This window comes from Ursus arctos, unplaced genomic scaffold, assembly GCF_023065955.2.
Source record: "Ursus arctos isolate Adak ecotype North America unplaced genomic scaffold, UrsArc2.0 scaffold_22, whole genome shotgun sequence".
Lineage (NCBI taxonomy): Eukaryota > Metazoa > Chordata > Mammalia > Carnivora > Ursidae > Ursus > Ursus arctos.
Window position 1 is genome coordinate 43,709,879 of NW_026622897.1, and position 26,016 is coordinate 43,735,894.

A 26,016-nucleotide genomic window follows, 5' to 3' on the forward strand; every position below is an offset into this window, starting at 1 on the left:
ATTTGTATCACATCGAAAAGGTAATTTAAAGATTATCAGATAATATTTACTTTTTAGCAAATACTTATAGAGAGGATACTATGTGCCAGGGCACTGTTCTAAGGTCTTTGAAACATATTAGCTCATTCAGTATGCAAGCTCTGCTTCACCAAAGCTTAGACACCAATTCGTAAGGAAGGAAATAGGTTTCTAACTAGAGTTACACAAATGAGGAATAGAATTCATCATCTCATTGTGACTTCCACACATATACTTACTGTATTGAAAGGTGTCTAAATAAGGTGTCTGATACCTTTCTATCAGAAAAGTATCTAAATAATTTGCTTTAAAAAATAATTAGTTTGAACTCATGTTTTTCATAATTCTGAGTGAGAAACACTATCAGAGAAGTAATCCCCACAATCATTGAACAAACAAGCCCTTCCTTTAGACACTCAATAGCCAGGACACTATTATGATTGAGTTGTGTACAGAGATCCTTGCTGTCCAATGAAATAGTTTTTCAGTCTGCAGCATGTTTTAAAAATACATCCCAAGGAGATGAACCAATAAATCACACATCTTGTGGTTCAAATTTCTGATGTGAAGGATAAGTGAGCACCAATTTACAATGGCGGTATGTTTCAATATAGTTCAAATCCAGCTCCAGATTAATAAAAACTAACAGTCTTTAAATTAATTGTTATTTTCCATTGGTTCAACTCCTTGCCATTTCTCTCTGTATAATTTATGAAAACTGCATGTTGCATATGATCCCGTGCATGTGAACTACTGTGCCTTTAACCTTTTTGCAAAAATATCTCGTTCATAGATGAAAGAAAAATGTGTTTTCAACTTATGCTTTATGTTTGTCTGTTAATGTGAGGATAATTTTGAATGGAAATGCTGCCGTTTAGTTTCCACAGTGCCTTCACAACCTGATAATCCATTTTCCCACCCTGACAAACTCAAAAGGATGAGCAAGTCCGTTCCAGCATTTCTCCAAGATGAGGCAAGTTTGTCTTCTGTAACTTCAGAAAAATGGAACCAAATAGGTGGCTTTGCTATGCCAAGGTTGGTGTGTTTGTATTCAGTGGTGGCAGAGGCCAAAGAGGTCAGCAAAGACTGACCCCTGCCTTTCCTATCAATAGAGGTAGTGTTGTTGATCCTGGAACAAGGCAAGGCATGTCTCATTCGACTCAAACAGTAACTCATTTTGGTGGTGAAGTCAAGTTGCATTGATTTTTGGAATGTGACTTTTGTTTCAAAGTGGGTACAAAATAAGAAATCCAGGCAGAAATATGTTGGCATGAGCTAACCACTCTATAGTTTCCAGTAGAGATGATCTGTGAAAGCTTTGTCCAGGTAGCATGAATAGCTTGAAAGCATTTGTTAAATAGTAAGGTGACAATGACACAGCAGACTTTAACGATACCTACTGGGTGTAGGCAGTTGACATATATTATCTCATTTAATCATCCAACATGCCTGGAAGGCAGGCACCATCATTATTACCAGGTATTACAGATAAGGAAACGCTGGGAGAGGTGAGTAACCTCACTCAGCTAGAAGGGGGTCGAGCCAGGTCTGGAGCTCGGATCTGATTATGGTGGTTAGCCATTATACCTGCTGTCTCAGGTCAGAACAGGATTATTCTTGCTATTCACTCAGTACTTTGTAAATACCAGGCACTTAATATTCATTCTGATACCTAACTCTCACCAACTAAATGAGGTAGGTACTATGTTGTCCATTTTACAAAAGAGGAAAGTACTTGAGAGAGGTTAAATCACTTTCCTCAAATCCATCTGCTGCTAAAAAGTAGATGTAGGACTTTAACTCAGGTCCTTTGACTTAATTAAGATCCCATGTTGTGGATGGAGGGATGGGTTAAGTAGGTGATGGGGGGGTTAAGGATTGCACTTGTGATGAGCACTGGGTGATGTATGGAATTGTTGAATCACTATATTGTACACCTGAAACTAATATAACACCATGTATTAACTAACCGGAATTAAAAGAAAAAAAAAAAGATTCCCTGTTCTATCCAAGATAATTAGGAGCATGGAGTCAGGTGTTCCTAGTGCTGGGTGTGCTGCTAATTTGGTGTGTGACTCCAGGCAAGTTCCTTAACTTCCCTGAGTCTGGCTTCCTAGTCCTACCTCATTAGGTGGTGGGGAGTCAGGGAGAGAATATGGGGGAAACCTATGGCAGAGTGCTTGACACACAGTGAATACCAGTAAATGCTAACTGTTACTATTAGCTGTTTGGCTCTGATATTTGATAGTGAAATAAAAAGCATTATCCTCAAGCATTCTCTTAGTAGATGAAATGTGAGGAAAATTCTAGATAGCATATAAATAACGTACCTCCTCCCCAGCCTCCCAGGCACCCCTCTATCTATTCTTGGGCCTTAGATGAACTGTGTCTGCAAATACACACCCTTGCATATGCTTAACAGCCCACATTACAGTTCCTTTGAAAAGAATCACTCATTCTTTGGAACTCAGTCATTAGTTGGAAGCCAACAGTAGGCAAGCTCATGGATTTCCTGCTTTTACACCTTTGTAAATACGCTTTGGTCTTGGTTGGTCATATGAATAAGCTATATAATAACTTAAGAGGCAAGTGACACCATTCATTTTTCTCCTCCATCAGTTTAATGTGCCACCTCATAGCTCCACACAAGAGAGAGTCCAAATCGTTTGAGTTTGTGCATCAGAGATGCCAAATGAAGCTATAGAATTTTACCTCTCAAAGCATGTGGGTCAGATCGAATGTTAAAGGAAGTGGACATGAAACCAGGCCTTGCTGCTCTGTCCACTTTGCCTTTGAGGCTTAGCCTCAGTCATGTTCATTGAGTACCTGCTGCATGAAAATTGACATTCGAGGTCAACAAGACAGGATCCCATCCTCAGTAATTCACTAGTGACCTGAAACACTAGGTAGAGCACAGTTCATGCTGTAATAGAGGGAAATGGACTGTAGGCACGGTGGAGAGAGGGTGACAACAGACACACTATGGTGTGGGTTTTTTTAATCCTTGAGGGAGGATTTTTTTTCTTATCCATATAAGTGATAAATTTTGTTTTTCTTTAACTCCTTCCTTAATCTGCATTAGAATTGGCATCTGTTATATGATACATAATTGCATGGCCCTGGAATACCTTGGCGTGTACTAACTGCTCCACAGAGGTGTTTCCCTAACTCCCCTGAACTGCTCCATAAACTCTCTAACCCCCAAAGGAGCTCATTCTGAATCATGAATTTCTACAGCTACCATCTAATAAACTTTAGCTCTAAATATAATTAAATGTATTATTGCCACTTGTTTTTGACCCAAGTAAATATTTCCTGGAACATATTTAAAATAAGTATCTTTGTTATTTTTCCAAAAATATGTTAAAATATTTTTCCAAAAATATGTTAAAATCTAATGTGGGTAGAACTGAATATACTTTAATAAATATAATTTAATATATACTTCCCTATAGCAGTAAAAAAGATAAACACAATCTCAGTATGGAAATACACAAAAGGTGGTTTAAAATTCTTAAAATCTGTATGTATCTAAATTTTAGTTTAAACAGATCAAACTAGCATTTATTTTTTCTAGTTTAATAGTGTCTCAAGTAAAAGATTTGATTTTTAGGGAAGTTAAGGCTATGTTAATAATGAGAGGAATTGAGCATGACATTTTATGTTTTGACGGTAAATCTTAGACCTTTTGTTGTTTGGGTAAAGTTAATTTCTCATATATAGCAATAAAGTTCTCCACGTACCATAAATACGTGATATTAAGAGATTGACAAGAAAGCTCACAGCAGTGCTGCCTTTTGAAGCACCTTAGGCCCACCTGTAGGTGAAAAAACAAATCACTTTGTTTGGTGTTGGTAGCTAAGCACTGCTGTCCTCCTTAGTGAGGTCCAGGATACACCACCACTTCAGCCTGATTGCTGTTCCCTGATGATTAGCACTAGTGTCCTTTGACCTTCAGAAATGTTCATAGATCACTGGGATACCAAGGTGTCATGTTTTTCTAAATAGAGATGCTGATCTTCACTCATTCTGAATTTAAATTTTGTGTATATTATATGATATTTTGTAGAGTGATGACAGAGAAACAGATACAGCATCAGAAAGCAGTTACCAGCTCAGCAGACACAAGAAGAGCCCAAGCTCTTTAACCAATCTTAGCAGCTCCTCTGGCATGACGTCCCTGTCTTCTGTATGTAAACACAGGCTCCGTGTTAATATCTTTGCGCTTCCGTGAACCTTGTTCTATCATGCTCCTGCTTGCTACAGAACGGCCTCCTGTTGTATTCCCCAGATGCCAAGGGCACAAGCTTTTTCTCTAACCCAGAATTAGCTTCTGGCTAGCTAAATCTTTGTTTTTCTTTTTTTAAGCATAAAAAGAGTTCATATCCATTATAAATGAATATGGTTTTTTTGAATGTAATTGCTTCAAAAATAAACCTCAATTACCAACAAGATGAACCGCTACATTTTTCTGTGCAAAAATGGGATAACTTTTGTAAAGCCTGCTTGTATCGGATATGTTTTATAGTTCTGTTTGCAGGTATAGGATTGTGCCTGTCTTTTAGCAAACATGGTGAATTAAAGTACTGATTCACATAAAATAGGAGCAGTGATTTTTTGCCTTACAGAAGGGTTCAGGGAAGGATTTTTAAAGGGAAATCTCCTAAGTGTAGTTGTTCAGGTTCCATGTCGAAAATGTGACTTTACCTAGAACTCCTTTCATAAAGTAAGGTCATCATGTGTGCGTGGAGTATGTGTGTATATATATATGGAAACATACCCACATACACTTACCCAGATAGTTCTCTGTTATACGCACTATCTCACCAGGTATGCTAACCAAATGATAAAGCTGCACTTAAATTCTTACTAGCCTTCCATTTTTCAAACTTTTAAAAAATCTGTTTAAATTGAATTTCTGCTGATGATACTCAAAAAGTATGGCCTGAGGAAGGCTTTCAACTGCCTTCATCAATCATCCATTCTCTACCCTTCCTGACCTCTAAAGGCGTATGGCTCACTAAGCATTTTCCTAGATTCAGTGGATGGGTAACATAGTAAGATTCCTTTTTAGTGCCTTGGAAATTTGATAGAGCAACGTGTCACTGTGATTTGTGTGCCTGAGGTTTCTCACATCCTCTTTCTTTAACATCTTAAATACTAAGCTTGCCTAAAAATGGAACTCTGAATGCTCTCTATCATAAAATCCCCCTGCTTTGAAATGAGCCAGCATCTAAATAACTTTGCTTTGAAATGAGCCAGCATCTAAATAACTTTGCATTTCACTTGTCATCTGTATCTTTTAGAGGCAATTTTTTTTGAAAACACTAGTCATGTCATATATCATGTCAGGTTGTCTGTGTTGGTCTGTCTTTATGCCCTATTAACTGCTTTAAATGCAAACTAGAGAAATAATGGCAAGCCAAGATTATATTCATGATGCTTGCGTTGGGCCCACAAACAAGATAGGAACAAACACTGAGTGTTTCCAATGCCTTCAGGTGAGCGGCAGTGTGATGAGCGTTTACAGTGGAGACTTTGGCAATCTGGAAGTGAAAGGAAATATTCAGTTTGCAGTCGACTATGTGGACTCACTGAAGGAGTTACATGTCTTTGTGGCCCAGTGTAAAGACTTAGCAGCAGCGGATGTCAAAAAACAGCGCTCAGACCCGTAAGTATAACTTGGAATCACTGTTTTCTCTTAATTATTCGTAATCTTGTAGGAATTGGGAAAGTAATTGAAGGGAGGATATGTGTGTGACTGTATCAAAAAGAAATGAGAAGAAAAAACTGGGGGGAAATGGTGTTTTGTTTACTCTATAAATATGCCAAACTTATTAAACTATAAAGATGTCAGAGAAGGAGAAAATGTTTCAAGTGGAAGGGACCTCTGAAGCCATCTTGTCCCATTCGTTCTTTTAACAGACAAGGAAACCAGGGCCAGAGAAGATAAGTGACTTATTCACATAAATTCAGAGTCAGCAGCAAAACGGGGAATGAGGGTTTGAATCCCAGTCTCTTCCCATGACACTCTCAAACTTCTCTAAAATTAGAGACATGTCGGGCCATACTTCAGAATGTTCAGTGGTGCAGAAACAGTTAAGATTCTAGAATGAGGTCGTTTCTAAATTTAAATTATATTTTACAGAAGAACTTTAGGGGAAATTACCAGCTCATCTTTTCAAACACAGACTTAATTGAATTTCAGTTTATTTGCAAAAGTTGAATGGTATGCAGAAGTCAGATCCTTAATTATTTTGCTAGCATAAGCCCGATCCTTTATGCTTTTATTATCAAAACAGCTGGGGTCAATATCCTTTTTTTTCCCCCATTGAATATGGCTTGCTTAGGTATGCTAAGATCAATTTTTTTAAAAAGTTCTGCAACCACCAAAGCCTTTTCTAAATAGTAAACAAGCCAGTAGAATTAAGAACTACATTAGATGTGTGTCCCCTGCCACCCCCCCCCCTTGTCAAGGCCAAAGGAAGAAAGGGATTCAGGAAATATCCTTTAAAATTTTTCAAAACAGTATAAAATGGCCAATTCTGTTGCACTGTGCTTAAAAATTTAAGTATAAAAGGTTTGTTGAGAATATTCATTACTTAACTGCTTTTCTCAGTGTCATGAAATAATTATTTCTGTCACTTACCAATGCATTTTTCAAAGCAGAGATGGAAACATCTTTTATTTTCTCTGACCTTCTTGTCTGTCTACTTTTCTTTTCAGATATGTAAAGACCTATTTGTTACCAGACAAGGGCAAAATGGGCAAGAAGAAAACACTTGTAGTGAAGAAGACTTTGAATCCTGTGTATAATGAGATACTGCGGGTATCTATGAACTGTCTGTCTAGGAAAATCCTAAATGATGAGCTTTCACTGTGATTGTGTGTCGATAGCCATGTCTTCTTGGGTAGTATCTCTACAGATGAAGTCAGTCATGGAGAGAGAAGGGAAGGGATAAACATGTTCTGAGAAACTGCTTTGCATGGGACCATACACCATGAATGTTGTATTATGCCTTCTGTCATTCACTCCCTACATACCCCACCAGGAGGGTATTACCTGCCCCTCACACATGAGGCTTAGAGAAACAAAGGAGTTTGCTGAAAGATACATACCTGAAAACATGGAGCATTGTAACCAAAGGCGCTACCAGAAGCATAATTTTGATCATGTTATTTCTCTGCTTAAAATCTTTCAGGATTCCCATTACCCTTAGAGGCAAGTCCATCCTTACCGTGCCACCAGTCTCTTCACACCCCAAGCTCCATCCTCATCTTTCCACTTTCAGAGTCTTTGTTCAGATCACCCTGATGGCTTTCTGTTCTTTGGAGGAATGAAGCACATTTTCTCACACTGCTGAACCTGGTGTTCCATCAGGATAGAGTACTCTCTTTCCCATATCCTATCCTGAACTATCTCCTCCAGCTTTAAATGCCTCTTCCCATGAGAAGCTGAACTTAACACCTCAGTCCCCCCTGGGTCTGCTGCCTCAGGCACCTTGTTTTATATGGGCTTTTAACTACTGGCTTCATTGTTTGCTTTCCCATTATAAGTTTCCCATTATAAGTAAGTTCCAGGAGGGCAGGGACCAACCCCATGTCATTCATCAGCTCTGTGCCTGTGGGCAGATGGCTTAACCTCTCTGTTCTTCAGATCTGCAAAAGGGAGGCAATAATAGTACCTGCCTCTCTACTTCAGTAGTTGTGAACATTAAGAGTTAATATGTGCAGAGTGATTAGTATACATTAAACCCATAAATGTTGACTCTTAGTACAATGTCTGGATAGGTACTCAAGAAATGTTTATTGGAAGGAGAGATGGATGGACAGATGAGTTGAAAATATGCATGTCTCAAATACCCCAGACTTTTTTCCCCCAGACTGTATAAGGCTGCCTTAGTCATGATAATGTAAAACTAAAAATATAAGAAGTGTTCTTCATTTCCCCTTTCTGAAAAGTCTGTCCCACTATTTGATTCTCCTCTGAGGAAAGAAGCAGAATTAAATTAATTTTCAGTCCTTCACGGGTCAGTTTTTTATGGATTTTCTGTAGCCATTTTTTAATTACAGTTTGACTATGGTATACCTCAGGACGCTAGCTATTTCTGGGTCAGCTACTTCAACCCTATACTCAGGAAAAGCCAGCTAATTTAAATGGTAAACTCAGAGAAAGGCAAGACTGCTCCAACTGAAATGGATATTCAAGTAGTACATCATAAGGCCAAATAGAGATTATTTTTAGATTAGAAGTACTATTATCCCTTCCATGATTATATATAATCTAGGATTGACTGCATTTTAGATGAAAAAAACTGTTAAGATGCCAAATATTTTCCACTTAACCATATGAAGCAGGAAAAAACAAATATATCTTTTCTTGAAAAATATCTTGTTGCAGGATATCTATAGTGGGAGATGTTTTGGGTAAATGGGGGGGGGGGGAAGTGATATATGGGAATTCTCTGTACTTTCTGCTCAATTTTGCTATAAATCTGAAACTGCTCTAAAAAATAGAGTCTATTAGAAAAAATACCTTGTCCTTAGGTAGAAAACAGACCACAGGATTAAACTTCATTAGTATTTTTAGACTAAATTGGATTTATATCTAGTTTGAACTAAAAACATCCAGCAAAAAATGAATAATTGGCTTTTGTTTTTAGAGAGCTATTACTGGCTATGATATTTGAACTGTGGTTTGCTTTTCCAGAAGCAGAAAGAAAATCAGCTTTTGTGAAAGATGGATTTAGCTCTTTGAAACAAGACACTTAAAATAAGATGACTTTGCAATATTTCTGAGATTTGAAATGTTAACAGTTGAGAAAACGTGATCTGCACAAATGACTTTTCTCTTCATCTCTGTGTCATAACTTTGGTATAAAATAATATTATTTACCACTTTAATTTCCTTCTTTGATCTGCAGTATAAAATCGAAAAGCAAATCTTAAAAACACAAAAGCTGAATCTCTCTGTTTGGCATCGGGATACATTTAAGCGCAATAGTTTTCTAGGAGAAGTGGAACTTGACTTGGAAACTTGGGACTGGGACAACAAACAGAATAAACAATTGAAGTGGTACCCTCTGAAGCGAAAGGTAAGTGCAGACTTGTTGGCTTGTTGGTTGGTTGGTTGGTTAGTTGGTCTGAGGCCTGGTGTATAAGAGAAAGCTACTATAATCACATTTTAATTCATAATGGTTATCCATAGTTTGGGTCATTACATCTTTTCACTTAGCACCATATGTCTCTTTTTTTGATTTTATTTGTTTTTTTAGAAAGAGAGAGCCTGTGCAAGTAGGGGGGGAGATTGAGAGAGAGGGAGAGAGGGAATCTTAAACAGGTTCCATGCTCAGTGTAGAACCCTACACAGGGCTCGAACTCACGGCCCTGAGATCATGACCTGAGCCAAAATCGAGAGTGGGATGCTTAACTGACTGAGCCACCCAGGTGCGCCTGTCCCATATGTCTATTATGCTCTTTTCTGTATTTGCTATTCTTTTTTTTTCCTCTCTAGATTTCAGGCTGGCTAGTTTTTGCTAACCTATCTTTCAGCTTAATAATTTTCTTATCTGCTATGTCTAAAACAACCATCTTACAAGTTCTCAACATTATATTTTTCAGATTTATATTTTCATTTGATTTTTTATAGACCACTTCTCTGCTAAAATTCTCTATCTTGACATTATCTTTATGAACGTATTAATCAAAGTTATCTAAGGTATCTATCTGAAAACCTAGTATCTTAAACATTTATAACAATTTTTTATCTTAGTTCGGTCATTTGGTCCTTTGTCCTGGTATGCCCGTTTGGTTTTTATTGCACATTAGACATTATATATTAAAAACTCTAGGGATACTTTGAGACGTGTTACTTTTGTTTCTGACACACAGGGTAGGGACAGATCACCTTAATCTAATCTGAGAATGAACTGACTAGAAGTTGGGTTCAGTTTTCTCGTGGTCTGATGTAGTTTTTGCTTACCCATATTCCTAGGCTATGACCCTTCAGAGGTTCCAAGTGAAAGCCGAGGAAAGTAGTTCTCAAATTTTAGCATGCATCCAGTTCACCTGAAGGACTTATTAAAACACACATTTCCGGGCCCTGTTCCCAAGGTTTCTGAGTCAGTAAGATCTGGGCCCGAGAATATGCATTTCCAACAAGTTCCTAGGCATTGCTAATTGCTCATGCAGAGTATGGCCTGGGGAACCATACTTTAAGAACCACTGATCTAGGGTATTTTCTAAGGCTATTCCATCTTTGCTGGCTGTGAACTCCAATTTTTGTCTCCCCTGTCCCACAAGACTGGCGAAAGTCGTGCTCAGGCTTCTTAGTCTCTTTCAGGTAGGCTTTTATGTGCTAGTTTGGCACTACTTAAAAATCAGCTGATGCCTCAACATGAAAAGCAAAGAATGTCAGGCTCAAAGATCTTGTCCATTTGAGTCCTGTCTATATTAATAATTCTTTAGCTCCTTCAAATAAATTCGTTTAATCCAGTTTTTTTTTTATTGTTCTCAGTGTGAGGGTTGGTGTGATCCCAGCCAGAAGTGATAAATAGCAACAATACAAATCATTGTTTAGTATCTACATAATACAACACTTTCACTTGAGAAATGGTTCCCAAATAGTGCATCAAAATCACCTGAAGTCAAGCAGAGAAAGACAATTATCATATGGTTTCACTCATTTATGGAACTTAAGAAGTAGGAAGATTGATAGGAGAAGAAAGGGAAGAAGAAAGGGGGGTAAACAGAAGGGGGAATGAACCATGAGAGACTATGGACTTTGGGAAACAAACTGAGGGCTTTGGGGAGGGGGGAATGGGATAGGCCGGTGATGGGTATTAAGGAGGGCACGTATTGCATGGTGCACTGGGTGTTATGCGCAAGTAATGAATCATCGAACTTTACATCAAAAACTAGGGATGTACTGTATGGTGACTAACATAGTAAAAAAGATTATTTAAAAAAAAAGAAACTGAAAAAAAAATAAATAAAAATCACCTGAAGCCCTTATTTCTAGTCTTCCTCAGAAGATGTCAAGAGCTTTTCATTTTAAACTAACTTCCCTTATGTTTCTGATGCATAGCCATGCTTTGGCAATAAGACTCTAAAGGACCAGAATTTGAAAGTAAAACCATCTTTCTTATACTTGAAAATAATAGACATACATTTTTAAATTATTGTCCGGTCTTTGTTATTCTTAGAGATCTCACATGATGTGATCTGAAACAATCAGGTTAATGCAGCTTTGAAAATGTAATGTTTGGCTTTTCTTCCCCCTACTTTCCCACATTCTTCTTACTCAAAGAAAGAGAATAATACAAATAAATAGTTTTATGTGCTGGCTGGGTTACCAACAAAAATATGTGTGTTTTTATAAAAACCAAAGCATCACAGGACATTTCTCCTATCTCCAAGAAAGCATTCTGATTTCTCTACCATCTCTGGACTAAAGGCCTTGAGATGTTTTCTGGGTACCAAGCAAGTTTTTTCAAGATACACAATATATAGCTTTCCCAGATATAAAAGCAAGAGTTCAGCTCTGATGGGGAAGGATATTTTAATCCTGGGCACTCATGGATGATACATAGTCTCAGAATTGAAGCAGTTATGGTCCTATAACAGAGAACCAATAAACAGTAAAGTCATTTGTGTCTTACACCTACTGACAGTCCTTCATTTTCCAGACAGCACCAGTTGCCCTTGAAGCGGAAAACAGAGGTGAAATGAAGTTAGCTCTCCAGTATGTCCCAGAGCCAATTCCTGGTATGCAATGATTTTCCATCCAAATTTATGCCCTTCCTGATCCTTCCCCTTCCCAAGGATTTCTTTGGACTCTATGATATTTTCAAAGGTGAAACCCTAAACAGATTTATTAACTTAGTAATTGTATTGACCAAATAATTTACAGTAGACAAATTCTCTCTTTTTTTTTTATTGTCGTAAAAACACAAAACATAAAATTTGCCATCTTAGCCATTTTTAAGTGTACCATTTGTAGTGTTACGTATATTCACATTGTTATGAAGGAGAGCTCTAGAACTTTTTCATCTTGCATATATGAAACTCTGTACCCATTAAACTATACCCTTGCATTGTCCTTCACCTAGCCCCTGGTAACTACCATTCTACCTTCTGATTCCATGAAGAAAAAAAATCCTCATTTTACAAAATTCTCTAGTTTATAGTCCTTGTTTTAATTTTCACTTCACTCTCCAAAAAGTTGGTATTTGCACAACAGGAATGGCCTTTACCGTATTCCAGAATTTGGACCTGTTGGTAGTGTTATGGTAAGAATGGAGCCTGAGTGTTCTTCACAGGTGAGAATCAAAAGAATGCATATGAAGCCCCTAGGAAATTAGAGTTCATTGGTTCTCCAGGGCCTCAGCAGGGCAGAAAGCTTTTTCCTCAAGGTTCTAATTGCATCTGTGATGTTAGGGCCTCAGGTCTACAGCCCACTTAAAGAACAAGAGACTAGCAAGTAATGAATGCCAGCCCCCTCTCATTTCCCAAGAAGTTCCCCAAGTTTTACTCCTTAAGAATCTGTATGAATGTTATGACTGAAGTCAGAGGTTGCAACTCAAATGCTCTCAGTAACCAGGCAGTGAAACTTGTGGGATGAAAGAAATAGTGGATGGTAAGGGCAGTGATTGAACTGGAGAAAGGCATTCTAATTCAGTTTAAAAAAAAAAAAAGGAATTGGAGGACAAGCAAAACATATCTTTAGGCCCCTATGGTTGCCAAACCACCTTGTTGTTACTTCTAGATCTTCCTAAAAGGCAGATTTTCTTAATATATATAATTTGTATCCTATCATTTATGGTCCACATGCATAGAAATTCTGCCAATCTCTTTTCCTCCACTATCATTTCTTGGTGGTGGGGGCAAAAGGGACCATGTGTTGTGATGGGCTCCACCTTGTCTGACTTCTTGCTCATGTAGTTTCTCTACCCTGGAATGTCTGCCTCTTCACCAAGTCTTTGGATAGGTTGAGAAGAAGTCCCATCTTTTCCATAAAGCTTTTCCTGGCTATTTCTTTCACCCTCACTGATCGCATCATCATCTAGAACATTGCACTAATAGCTTGGCATTTCATTCTGTATTACGTTTTTATATTTTTTATATGAATTATTCTTTTTGGCTTAAGTGTAAACATTTTCCAAGGACATAGATGTCTTTTATTCCTTGTATATCCAATGACATTCCTAGCATAGGCCTGAGCACATCATAGATGCTCATTAAATTCTGCTTGGTTAACTGGGTTAACCTATTCAGAAAAATATGGTAGTGGCCCTTTGTCCATGTGTACCCAGTCTAACCAACACCGGAAGACTAGGCCAACTTCTCAGTAATTCCCTGTCCTTAACATTAGTTACTATGTGTATGTATACAATATTCCCATAAAGTATGTAACCAAATTTAACAAGAAGAGTGGTTATACTCTTAGCCAGTACCTATTCTGATTACTTTATACTCAGTATGTTTCAATTGCCTCCCATTAACAGCAATTGATATTAGTATTAATATTTGAAAGGAATATGCATCTCATTGAGGTGTTTTGAATGTAACTATACATGGATGATTTACATACCTGATTTCTTTAACTTGTCTTGAAATAAGCCAAAACTAGAAAAAAATGATATAGCACTCTGTACTTGGAATCGATATGAATTATTTTTTTTAATTTTTAAAAAAATTTTTTGAAAGAACTAATTAATTAAGAGAGCAAGTCAACATGAGCAGGGGGAGGGCCAGAGGTGCAGGGAGAGAGAGAATCTCAAGCAGACTCCACGCTGAGCACAGAGCCCAGTGCCATGACTCTGAGATCATGACCTAAGACAAAATCAAGAGTCAGATGTTCAGTTGAGTGAGCCACCCAGGCATCCCGGGGCTGGCTTTAAGTACTGTGTGATACAGGAGTTCAAATTATATCCCCAAACCTATTTCCTTTCTCTCTCCCTCTCTCTCCATCTCTCAATTCACTTCCTTTGGGTTTTTACCATTCTTTTTTTTTTTTAAGATTTTATTTATTTAACAGAGAGAGAGACCACAAGAAGGGGAGTGGGAGAGGGAGAAGCAGGCTCTCTGAGCAGGGAGCCCGATGTGGGGCTCGAGCCTAGGACCCGGGGATCATGACCTAAGCCAAAGGCAGATGCTTAACCAACTGAGGCACACGAGTGCCCCAATATGAATTATTTTCATAGAACTCTCTGAGCTCAGTGCAGCAAGACTGGAAGATTTAGTTAGGAATGTATGGATTTAACCAATTAGGATCATATCCTCAAGCCCTAGCTAGTATCACTGTGCCAGACCATTTTTAGGTTGGCATCTTTGGATGTCGTATTGCCAAGAGAGGAATGGCAGTGAAATTTCATTTTCTGTCCTTTTCCAATTACAGGTAAAAAGCTTCCTACAACGGGAGAAGTGCACATCTGGGTGAAGGAATGTCTTGATCTACCACAGCTAAGGGGCAGCCATCTAAATTCTTTTGTTAAATGGTAATAGCATTGATAACTCCGCTTCTCTCAGTTGTACCAAAGCCTGGCCTTTGCTGGTTGTTTTCAGGTCTCAATATCTGTGATGCTGAAACTCATAATTCATGGTTTAAATGACATAACTTGGAACAATGGCGACATGAACTAGAGGGCTCTATGACATTGAACCTCAAAGGTTTTGTTTAGTTTTAAAACCATGAAGAGGGCATACATACAAATGAAACCACGGACCATGAACTCAGATATGGAATGCCTTCTAGGAGATACATCTGCTGGTGAGGGTAATATTCAGTATAAAAAAAACTCATCAAATTTCTAATGGTAGGATGCCATGCCCCTTGATTCTTTTGTGGCGCAGGGAGAATTCTTCCTCCTGTCCCTTGTCCCACCTTTGTGAACTATTTGCAAAAGGTCTTTTGCCTCATCCTGAAAATATGTAGAAAATGACTTGCTAAACAGACCCTTACTAATAGTTTGTCATAGGAGCTTAAGACAATTTGAGTTTTTAAGTGGCAAACTTTTTTCTCTGTTATACATATAAATGCCTAGCATCTAGTCAGTAGTAACTAAACAGAGATTAGTGTGTACTCTCTTAGCTCCCCCTGACTAATTTTATCTACATAGATTCTTCCAGAAGACCAGTTATAGCTGTTTAAGTTTTTATGCCATTATCTGTGATTTTCCCTATACATATTATTCATAGAGATATCAGCTGGTAAGATTTTTCAGCTCAGGTCAGTCTCTCATTCTGAGACAACTCTCAGACCTTCTTGTGTTTATAAGAGGTGTGGTAGGTTAAGAACAGAAAACAGATAATCAGGAATGCTTCCAAATCTTAAAGGAATCCTCAAGCAATTTCTACCACAGTAAGCATTTACTAAATGAAAGCACTAAACTAAGTTGTTTGCTTCATATGTAATTCTAATATTAACCTTATGAAATAGGCATCACCATTCTCATTTTAAAGATGAAGAAGCAAGTATCTGAGAGATTACATGACTTCCGCTACAATACATAACCAATAAGTAACAGAGTCAGGATTCAAAGCAAATCTGCTCACTGTAATGCAGAGTCTCTCCAGCAGGATGCTGCCATTACCACCACAACCGCCATTATCACCACCACCATTACCACCATCATCACTACCACCATCACCACCACCATTACCACCACTGTCATCGCTGCCACCACCACCATCATGGCTGCCATCACTGCCACCATCACCACCACCACTACCACTTCACCATTATCACTACCACCGCCACTGTCACTACCACCATTGCCACCACCATCACCAGTGTCACCACAATTATCACCACCACCGCCATCAGTACCACTACCACCACCACTGCCACTGCCATTACCACCACCACCACCACCACCACCACCACCATTACCACCATCACCATCACCATCATCACCATCATGGCTGCCACCACCACCACCACCACCACCGCTACCACCACTAACATTTCACCATTATCACTGCCACCACCACTATCACAACCATCATTATTGCCCCCATCATCACCATCACCATCACCACCACCACCACCACCACCACCACCACCACCACCACCACCGCTGCCTCTCTACGTTCTTTTTTCTTCCATTTCTTTCTGCCAATCTTCAGTAGCTGTGTTGACGTGCACTGAAAGCGTAAGTGTTCACCATCTTATTAAAATGCTTTCATAATAATGATTCCTTTTGTAGTATCATCCTTCCAGATACAAGTAGGAAAAGTCGTCAAAAAACCAGAGCTGTAGGGAAAACCACCAATCCTGTCTTCAACCACACCATGGTGTATGACGGGTTCAGGCCTGAAGATCTGACAGAAGCCTGTGTAGAGCTTACTGTCTGGGACCATTACAAATTAACCAACCAGTTTTTGGGAGGTCTTCGGATTGGCTTTGGAACAGGTAATGTTTGTTATGTTTTTAATTCCTCTATGAGCAAGTGCTTCTGGGGACAGTAGAGGTTTGTTTGTTGTTTTGCTTCTTCCTAATGAAAACAGTTATTCTATTTCTGTTAAGTGTAATGAAATGAATGAGTGAAGGAATGTCAGGCTGTATGCCAAGGGCTCTAGATATGAAGATTAACAGGATGTAGTGTCTGTCCACACAGAGCTTAAGTTACTGTGTGTGGGAGGTACAGAAAAGTCTTCATCACTACTCTTCCCTGAAAAAAACATTTATGTCTTTACACGACTAAAACTGTGCTTTAAATAATCATAGTAAATAGTATTTATGGAGCACTAGTCAGTCTCCTGAGTGCTTTATTTATATTATTTCACTTAATCCTCACAGAAATCCTATGAGTAATTACTAATCTTATCCCCAGAGGAACTGACGTTCCAAGAAACGAAGTAACAGAGCTAATAAGTATTAGAGCCAAGATTCAAATTTGAGTCTGTTAGACACTAAACCCCAAACTACACTTCCTTAGAGATCCTCTGGTGTCACTTCCAACCCATGCCGGGCGCTATCCCTACTACCCCACTATGTCCCTGACAGATTGTCAGCTAGCTTTTCTATGAACACGACGAGAAATCATTACTCTGTGAGTAGAGGGAATAGTCCCAATTATGGAGTGCCCCGTTATTGGACATTCCAGGTGATTAAACAGTTCTTTCTTATAATGAGCCCCAGATAGGCCCTCCTGGTGATATTGAAACTATCCCTTGCTGTCTTCCATTGATGATTATAATTAGGGGATGATCCCCCCTCCCCCAATGAACTATTCCTTTCTAACTGCAAAGCTTCTTTTTTTTTCTTTTGCAGGTAAAAGCTATGGTACTGAAGTGGATTGGATGGACTCTACTTCAGAGGAAGTTGCTCTCTGGGAAAAAATGGTAAATTCCCCCAACACTTGGATTGAAGCAACCCTACCTCTCAGAATGCTGTTGATTGCCAAAATTTCAAAATGAACCCAAAGTCAACTGGCTCTTCCACTGAAAACTACTCAACAGGTGGAATCTGATCTTGAAAATCTGACTATGTGGACGGATTCTCACCCGCTGCCTCTTGCCACTAACGGATGCTACACAGCATGTTAAAGTCAACCTGCTTATGCTTCTTTGGTTATAAGCCCCAAGAGATTTAAGTAATAACAAAATGTGTAACTTATTTGTGGCTTCAACATTAAAGAAGATATTTGAGAAAGCTAGAAAAATCAAACGGTTGCTTCTGCTTCAAAGAAAAAGCCGTCAAAAAATATTAAATGTTGGGTGCTTTTCACCAGCAAAATACTCTAGTTTGCCGTCCTGTGTTTTGCACCACATGTCATGCTACAGTTAGGAGGGCCTGCTACTCAGTGGATGAAAATCATCGCAGGAACTGAAAACACGTAGTTTTTGGAAAAGAGGGACAGAAAAATACTCTTAAAAGGGGGGGGAGGCAGAATATCAGTGATAATAAAGAATTTGACCATAAGAAAACTATTTACTCTGTAATCCCTATTAAAATATGGAATTCCAGGTTAGGGCCTTGAAACCACATCTACTGCACGCATTTCTGCCCCTGAAAGTGCTTCCCCCTTGCCTAGTGTCCAAGTCTCAGATGTGCTTTGGTGCCACCCACTGGCTCATAGGTGGAATTCAGCTTTCAGCTTTATTTTCTCCTAAGATCTCAAGTCTGTATTTTGTAATAGACTGTGTAAAAAAACAAAAACAAAAACCTTGCATATACAAGATTCTGTTTTTCCTATAACTCCACTATATGAAATTGGCATGAGAGTGGTCACAGACATGCTTTGCAATGAAGTTTTAGTTAGAATGTAAACTGTACTTCTTATGTATGTATAATTTTCATAAAGTATTTTGTAAAAACTCTTAGAGTAAATTATTGTATGATTTAGTCATGTTGTCAAGTTAATCTGACTTCTTATTTTGAGTGAAATACTTTATGTTAGGGATCCTAAAATTTAAATTCCCTAGCAAGGCTAAAGAACTGCTGAGCTAATATTTCTTGAATCTTTACTGCAACTCTGGACATCATTTCCTCTAAGTGAGAAGCTCTGAGTATGTTATTGAAAGTGGAACTTTTATTTTAAAAAAGTAGTTGAAAAGCGTTGAAGGTAAGTTAACATTTATTTTTGGAAAGTTTTCCATGGAGACATTTTTGGGGTCATTTTAATATATAAAGAATTACTCCTCCTTAGGACCCAACTTGCTTGCCTTTCTCAAAATAAGCACTGATTTTAATGTAGGTTTAGGGGGAGCCTGGGTGGTCAGGTTGTGAGACCTTACAACGGGTGTCTAGCAAATGTCACTGAAAATGACTAGAGTGCTTGCCTCCTCTAAAGATATTAGAATCTTCTACCCATTTGCTAGTGGCTAAGCTAGAACATGCCCTTCCCATTGTCTCTCACGGTCTTTTAGGGAGATGTGTAGTCCAGCTCTAGGTCCGAATTCTGCTCTGACCACAGGGGAGGAGCCAGGTGAGCTGAGTGGAGGCACACCTCCCAGGTGGGCCAGGAATAGTAGCAGAAGTGCAAATCCTTTCCAGCTCCTGCACTTCAAGGTACCAGCTCCTTTCTCAGCCCTTCTTTCAGTTACCTGCTCAGCCACCTTCCAATATCCAGCCAGCTCTGAAACAATGAGGCTGGGTCTAGTGTCTCTCCCTGGGACTGCCTGCCTCCTCCTATTCTCAGATCCCTGAAGTTCAAAACACCAGAGTGAACAAAAGAACCACCTTTGGTATCAAAATGATTTGGGCTTGAATTCTGGCTCTACCACTCTCTGGGTGGCATGGGGTAACTTGCTTAACCCCTCTGTGCCTTCGTTTCTTTGTTCCCTGTAAAGTGTAAAATGTAGATAATAAGGCCTACCTTTCAAGAATATCATTAGAGTTAAATGAGAGAAGATGTAGAAATGTCTAGTACTGTTGTACAGAAGAACTCTGTAAAAAGTAGCTTCAAAAAAAGAGACATCAAAAGACTCAACGAAGTCAAGTGGAGGGGACTGTGGTCATCACTAGGGAGAACATTGGCCCAGTCTTATGCCTTGGACTTCTGGGGAGGAAATACACTGGATACATTCAGGTTCAAAAGTAGGCTTCAGAGGGGAGGGGGATGGGGGAATGGGATAGGCTGGTGATGGGTAGTAAGGAGGGCACGTACTGCATGGTACACTGGGTGTTATACGCAACTAATGAATCATGAAACTTTACATCAAAAACTAGGGATGTAATGTATAGTAACTAACATAATATAAAAAAAATTTAAAAAAAAAGTAGGTGGGGAGAAAATGGTAAAACAAGGAGAACAACCATGCGGAGAGGATTCCAAAGTGATTATTACTAAACTGCAAATTCTTTGCGAAGACAGATGGTATCTAATTTATTTGTTTACTTAGCATCTTGCACTCCGTTGCACATAGTAACTGTTTGTTGTGTAAATCAATGAATATTGATTAGGGTCTTGTGAGATTAGGGTCTTGTGAGATTCTTAGACTTGACAAGTAATCTATGGACTTTGTTAGTTAAAATAATTTTAACATGTACATGTAACATTTTTTGATGTAGAAAATCTATTTATTCCACAAATATCATTGAGCATCCATTTTGCACAAGGGACATAGAAAGGTGGAGAGAGGGGAAAGCATTCTGAAGCTCATCCCTCAAGAAACAACTGCTGTTAACACTTTCAGTGTTTTTCCTGTCATCTTTTTCTTTTCTTGGGAAATATATTCTGTGGATTCACTTTACTACATCAGACAACCATATGTGGTCATCAGCAAATAATACATTCAATATATGTGGGACGCTTTTATTTAAATGAAGAAGACTGTTCTAATTTTCTAGTCACTTGTCTCAGCGTTGCAAGTTCCATTTCAGCATAGGAACTTGAAATTTAAGGAAAAGAAGAAAAATGAGGGGAAAATACAAGTAAGTTTAGCTCACATTTTTGAAGTCTTTGGAATCCACTTTCATAAAATCTCAGTATCCTCTAATTTCAGTAGTTACTAAAATTTCAGTTCAGAAAATTTCTCCAGTCTTCCAACATTGCTTTCCTTTTATAGACAGGAGACCCTGATCTTTGAGGCCAAAGTGAAAATCTGAAACTTCTTTCTGATCTGTTTTGCTTCCAGTGAAATTTGAAGCATTCGAAAATCCATCCAACATCTATAAAGACACCCAGGCTTTTCCCTACTCATCATGACCAGATAGTAAGTCTGAACATCAGAAACAGTGATTGCAGGAATAGTCAATTCTTCACTCTGTGCTTCAATTTTCCCAGCATTTAAGATCACTCTGAATTTTAATTTTTTTAATCTTTTTTTCAGTTATCTTTCTAGCATAAAAATTTCCCTCCCATTAAGTTACTTATAAACACGATAATGTTTAATGGCTGCATAATATTTTAAGAAAATATAATTTCTTAACATTTTCTCTTTTTTGGACATTTAGGTTTCCGGATTTTAGTTGTTAGAAACCGCACTGCCTTGAAAAGCTTTGAGCAAAACTTCTTCTTTTGGATTATTTCCTAAGCAAAACTCTCCGCAGAAGGGCGATCATTAGTTCAAAATGTTTCAGGTCCTCAACACCTACTGTCAACTCACTTTCACCAAGAGTATGAGAGAGTACCTATTTCACTGTACCCTTGCCAGTCCTGGGTAGCCTTAAAATAGGGGAAAATTTTTTTCTAAATTGATAGATGAAATGAAATCTAACTTTAACTTAAATTTATTGGATCACTGATAGGGTTCAATATTTGGCCATTTTTATCACCTCATCTGTGAGCTTAATTGTTCATTTCTCTTCTAAGATGTTAATGCTTTATTGATTTGTTCAGGCTTTCTTCAAAAGTGTAAATCTATCGTTTGTTATTTTTATGGTGGATATTTTTCCCAGTTTGAAATTTGCCTTCAACATCCATTCAACACACGTTTATCTATAAGCCTCCCCCAACTGCCTGGCACTGGTGAAGTATCAAGGATGCCACAGACGCAGTCCCTGCCCTTAATGATCTCAGGGTTTAATACGGGGAGGCAGGCAGGTGAGCAATGAGTGTAAAAGCAGTAAGGCTTTCACAGTTCCCATGAGAAGTGTGAGCAGTCTACAGAGGAAGCACTAAGAGAGCTGAGTGCTCAGTTCTCATGTAGGGGCCAGGAAAGGCTTTCCAGAGGAGACGATTCTGAACTGAGTATTGATGCTGAGTAAACTAGTGGAGCAACAAGGGACAAGGTGGGAAAAGGCATTCCAGGCAGAGAGAACACCTACAAATGAGGCCAGAGAGCTGGTCGGTTAGGGAACTTCAATAGCTGGGTTGGACTAGGGTGTAAAATGTCAGGTCCTGAGGAACAAGAGGCTGGAGAGACCTCAGAGCTCACAACTTAAAAAATTATAAATAACTTGAGATGTTCAGCGAAGTCAAATTAACCTTTTCCTTAATCATCTTTTACACAATGTTTAAGCTAAGAAAGTCCTTTCTGACCCAGAGTTTTTATACTTACCTTTATTTTCTTCTATTTTCCATTTTTAATACTTCGATTTTATTTTACTTGTGACATTTAACTGTTTAATTCACCCGGAATTGACTTTGGTATATGATGGTAAGCCTCATTGGGATCTTTTTTCGGCTGTAATGTTTATCACATCTGTATTGCTCATTAAGCTTCTTTCCGTAACCTTATTTTGCTAATGGGTAAAAACAGGGAATGCTGAATATCCAATAAGAGGTATTCGAGGACAATGATAAGGGAAATGAAAGAAATTTCATTGGGGTTTCCTCTTTTACTGAACTGTGTTAAACACTACAGGTACAGCTCACAGGTACTTAGGATCCTGACTCCCACGGTAGCGCTGCTATTTTGTTCTTACAGGTTGCAAATTTTTAAGGCGCAAACCTGTTTCCACTGACAGTAATTCATTCTCGTGACAACTGAAGTGGGGAGAGGGAGGAGGAATATGTCACTGGCAGCTTGATTTGTTTACTCCTCCCAGAAATTAGGTAGAGTCGGTTTTCTTCCCCGGATGCTGGCTGGAAATCCAATGGGGTCGGCATCTCCTCTCGGTACAGTACAGACCCAACACCGGGCTGGGAGCTGGGAGCTGAGAGCTATGATTTGTTAGAAAGGCAAGCATAACCCGACCAGATTGGTTCTGGACTCCCCCACATCTCCCTGTTACTTCACAGCATTCTGAAGACCTGTCTACCAATCACGGCGCTCCTTACTGGAAAAAGCAACTGCTGGAGAGTGCTGGGAGTCCCTAGCAACGCTCTGAGGCTTTTGAATCTGAGGGGGAAAGACTGCAGTTAGCCGATGGTGGAGCAGAGCAGCGCCTATGCCTCAGGAAGAGAAGCCTCTCAGGATGGACCCTCCACCCTCTGAAGAGCCCTTAGATAAGCAAAACAAAAAACTAGAAAAGCAGGAAGAGGAGATGGAGTTTAAGGAACTGGATGGTCTGAAGGAGGCCTTGGCAAACCTCCGGGGACTGTCGGAGGAGGAGAAGAGCGAGAAGGCGATGCTTTGCTCCCGCATCCAAGAGCAGTCCCAGCTCATCTGCATCCTGAAGCGGAGGTCAGACGAGGCCCTGGAGCGCTGCCAGATCCTGGAGCTGCTCAACACAGAGCTGGAGGAGAAGAGGCTGCTGGAGGCAGAGAAGCTGAAGGCCAAGAGCAAGCATGCCCAGAAGCTGGAGGAACGCTTTATGACCCTGGCAGCCAACCACGAGTTGATGATCCGCTTCAAGGACGAGCACAAGAGCCAGAACGTGAAGCTCAGGGAGGAGAATGAGAAGCTGAGGCTGGAGAACAGCAACCTCTTCAGCCAGGCTCTGAAGGACCAGGAGGCCAAAGTGTTGCAGCTCACCGCCCGCAGCGAGGCCCTGTCCAAGGAGCTGGAGACTCTGAAACAGAGGTGTGCTCAGGAGGCCTGCCAGGCTCAGGCCAGAGAGAAGGAGCTGCTGGAGCTGCAGAGCCAGCAGGCCTGCGCCCACACCCAGGAGACGGAGCAGCTGCGCAGCCAGCTGCAGAGCCTTAAGCAGCAGCACCGGCAGGCCATGGAGCAGATGGCCAAGGCCGAGCGGGCGCATGGCAGCCTGAACCAAGAGCTGCAGGCCAGGCTGCAGACAGTCACTCGTGAGAAAGACGAGCTGTTGCAGCTGTCCATGGAGAGGGGCAGGGTGCTTCAGAGCAAGCAAGCGGAGATTCGCCAGCTTGAGGAGAAGCTGGAGACAGCAGATGTGGCCAGGAGGCACGCACTGGAGAGGTTTGAACAAGAGGCCGTGGCCGTGGACAGTAACTTGAGAGTGCGGGAACTTCAGCGCAGGGTGAATGGGATCCAGAAGGCCTATGATGAACTCAGGCTGCAGTCTGAAGCCTTCAAAAAGCACAGCCTGGATCTTTTAAGCAAGGAGAGAGAACTCAACGCCAAACTCCGCCATCTCTTCCCATAGGAAGCTTTTGTTTCCTCTTTCCTCTAATTTAGAATTTAAATATTTGTGCCTTAGCATTATGACAAGAGTAAAGTTGGTTTTCCATTTATTATACTTTTAAGCATGAAAGGCAACTCAAAGAAAAGCTGCTTTACTGTGATGTTGTGGTTGTTACTGTTGTAAGGCTAGCACTAATTTTCGGTCCTACCACCTAAAATACACGTGATTTACGAGATTCCTTTCTGTGCCTTTGAAATCCTCCTACGTTTGCTATCATTATCTCCGTCTTCCTCATAACTTTTTCATTCTCAACGCCAGATATCCTCAAATATCCTGAGACTTTAAAATAGCAGCTCCTATGGGCTTAGGTGAATCTTAAAAGTGCAAGGAGATATACTATTGTGAAAACAGTTTTGCATATTTCCCCCTTGTAGATAGGTAGGTCTGTGGTCTCCCTTAGTTGAAGATAGAAACTGTAACAGTTAATAGCATAATAATAGCATAGAGAACTTGCAGAAGAAAGTGTCTGATTTTGCAACTGACAAACAATTGCTTGCTTCACCTGCTTTATAGCAGTAGTAGCCTTTGATTTTATTTTACTTGCACTGGCTTGGAAAACAAAGATTGAAATCATTGAGTTCTTTACCAGAGTAGGCAAACTGTATTACAGTCATTCTATAGGAGCAGTAAGATTCAAGTAAGTGAAATCAACCAGTTTTAATTTTTCCTGCAAGCTTAGATCACATTCCATTTTCTTGCAAAATTCTCCTTAGTAAAAACAGGATTTATAGGTGCAAGGATGCAAGTATCTGTAGTTTCATTAAAATTGCATATTAAGCTAATAGACAAAAGGCCCCAGTTTACGGTAACAAGTCAGAGCAGACCAGGTATGATACATAAAGCAATGCATAGTGATGATTTTGTTTCTTTTAACAGTATTTCCTTGCAATTACCTTTTCCTTTTTTTATTTATTTTTTTAACTTTTTCCTTTTTTAAGAAAACACCTAAATGAAATACATATGTATACTTACAGCATGTTTGTAGGAATACCTAAATATGTAGATATATAAAAACATAATAGTTATTACATCTATTTACAGAAAGTTCTTAAAGAGGCAGTTATAAAAAATATATTTTATGCTTCCCTATTTCCCTAGTTTTAGTCAATATATAAGCATTATTATAAATATCTCTCAAAATAGATTGTAATATAGTCTTTTCCTTACCCATTCAGTGCCAAGGGTCCCAAGAGTTAGCTAATAATTTAGATGTGTTAACTTTCCTTGGTATCTTTTTAATAAACAGTTTTTGAGTGTTACTTTACCTCAGGCAGTTTTTTAAACCTATTTTCTCACAGTCCTATTAAGACTGTGGTATTACATACAAATTCCAAGAAACCATGTTGTTGGCTTGAAAGGACGATGTACTTCCTCTTACACATTCAAGAATCAGAATATAGGAGCTAATTTTATTATGGTTATCCCTTATTGAGCTCATACTATTATTGTGCTGAAGCACTGTGGATGGCTTGTTTTATTTATTTAATCCATAGGGCCGCTTGAGAAGGTAATTATGTTTATTTATATAGCAAGGAAGAGGAAACTGGGATTCAGCAATTTGTCCAAAGCCATTTAATCACTAGGGGTGCTGGGATTTTTGATGACAACACCCCACTGAAAGATTCCTTGACTACTGAGTGCCAAGCTCAGGGGTTAGGCACTAAGAATAAGTGTGAAGAAGCATCTTTTCTACCCTGGCAGAGCTCCCACACAGTCTAGTCTAGGAGCAAAAAAAGCAATTACATACAATGTGATGTGTTTTTCTGAGGGTGTTATGAGATCATAGTAGGTAAAACACAGACACACACACACGCACAGCAGCTAACTGCCTGGGGTAAAGGTCAGGAAAGTAAAGAGGATTGATCGGCAGGGATGACTAACACAGGAGTTGATATGTAAGCTGGTTCTTAAATAACTAGAATTTCATCCATGTAGAAAAGGGAGAAAGATCTGAGACAGCGTCATGTGTAAAGTCATGGAGTTTTAAAAAAACGTACAGGGTATTTGGAGACATAATAAGTAGTTGGGAGGAGGCTTGGAGAAGCATATCTACAAATAAGACGGGA

The 26,016-nt window shown here is 39.3% G+C and overlaps 2 protein-coding genes across 40 annotated transcripts in view; both read left to right on the forward strand.

The window, feature by feature from the left end:
- Positions 1–18,368, forward strand: part of SYTL2 (synaptotagmin like 2) — a 121,454-nt gene extending 103,086 nt beyond the window's left edge. For 28 of the 39 annotated variants that reach the window (XM_048217382.2, XM_057316777.1, XM_057316776.1 and 25 more), the window contains 9 exons: positions 897–991; positions 4,088–4,207; positions 5,520–5,689; positions 6,745–6,847; positions 8,943–9,113; positions 11,706–11,784; positions 14,417–14,516; positions 16,227–16,432; positions 17,294–18,368. In XM_048217382.2, coding sequence (XP_048073339.2) covers positions 897–991; positions 4,088–4,207; positions 5,520–5,689; positions 6,745–6,847; positions 8,943–9,113; positions 11,706–11,784; positions 14,417–14,516; positions 16,227–16,432; positions 17,294–17,439 — 1,190 coding nt within the window. In that variant the 3' untranslated portion in view covers positions 17,440–18,368. Of the gene's footprint in view, positions 1–896; positions 992–4,087; positions 4,208–5,519; positions 5,690–6,744; positions 6,848–8,942; positions 9,114–11,705; positions 11,785–14,416; positions 14,517–16,226; positions 16,433–17,293 lie in introns of those variants that run through there. The other 11 variants (XM_057316784.1, XM_048217380.2, XM_026518253.4 and 8 more) reach the window with 4 other exon arrangements.
- A 3,679-nt stretch (positions 18,369–22,047) lies between these two features.
- On the forward strand, positions 22,048–24,411 carry CCDC89 (coiled-coil domain containing 89). The gene has a single exon (XM_026518235.4). The coding sequence runs from the start codon at positions 22,799–22,801 to the stop codon at positions 23,909–23,911; it is 1,113 nt and encodes a 370-aa protein (XP_026374020.3). The 5' UTR covers positions 22,048–22,798; the 3' UTR covers positions 23,912–24,411.
- The last annotated feature ends 1,605 nt before the right edge of the window (positions 24,412–26,016 follow it).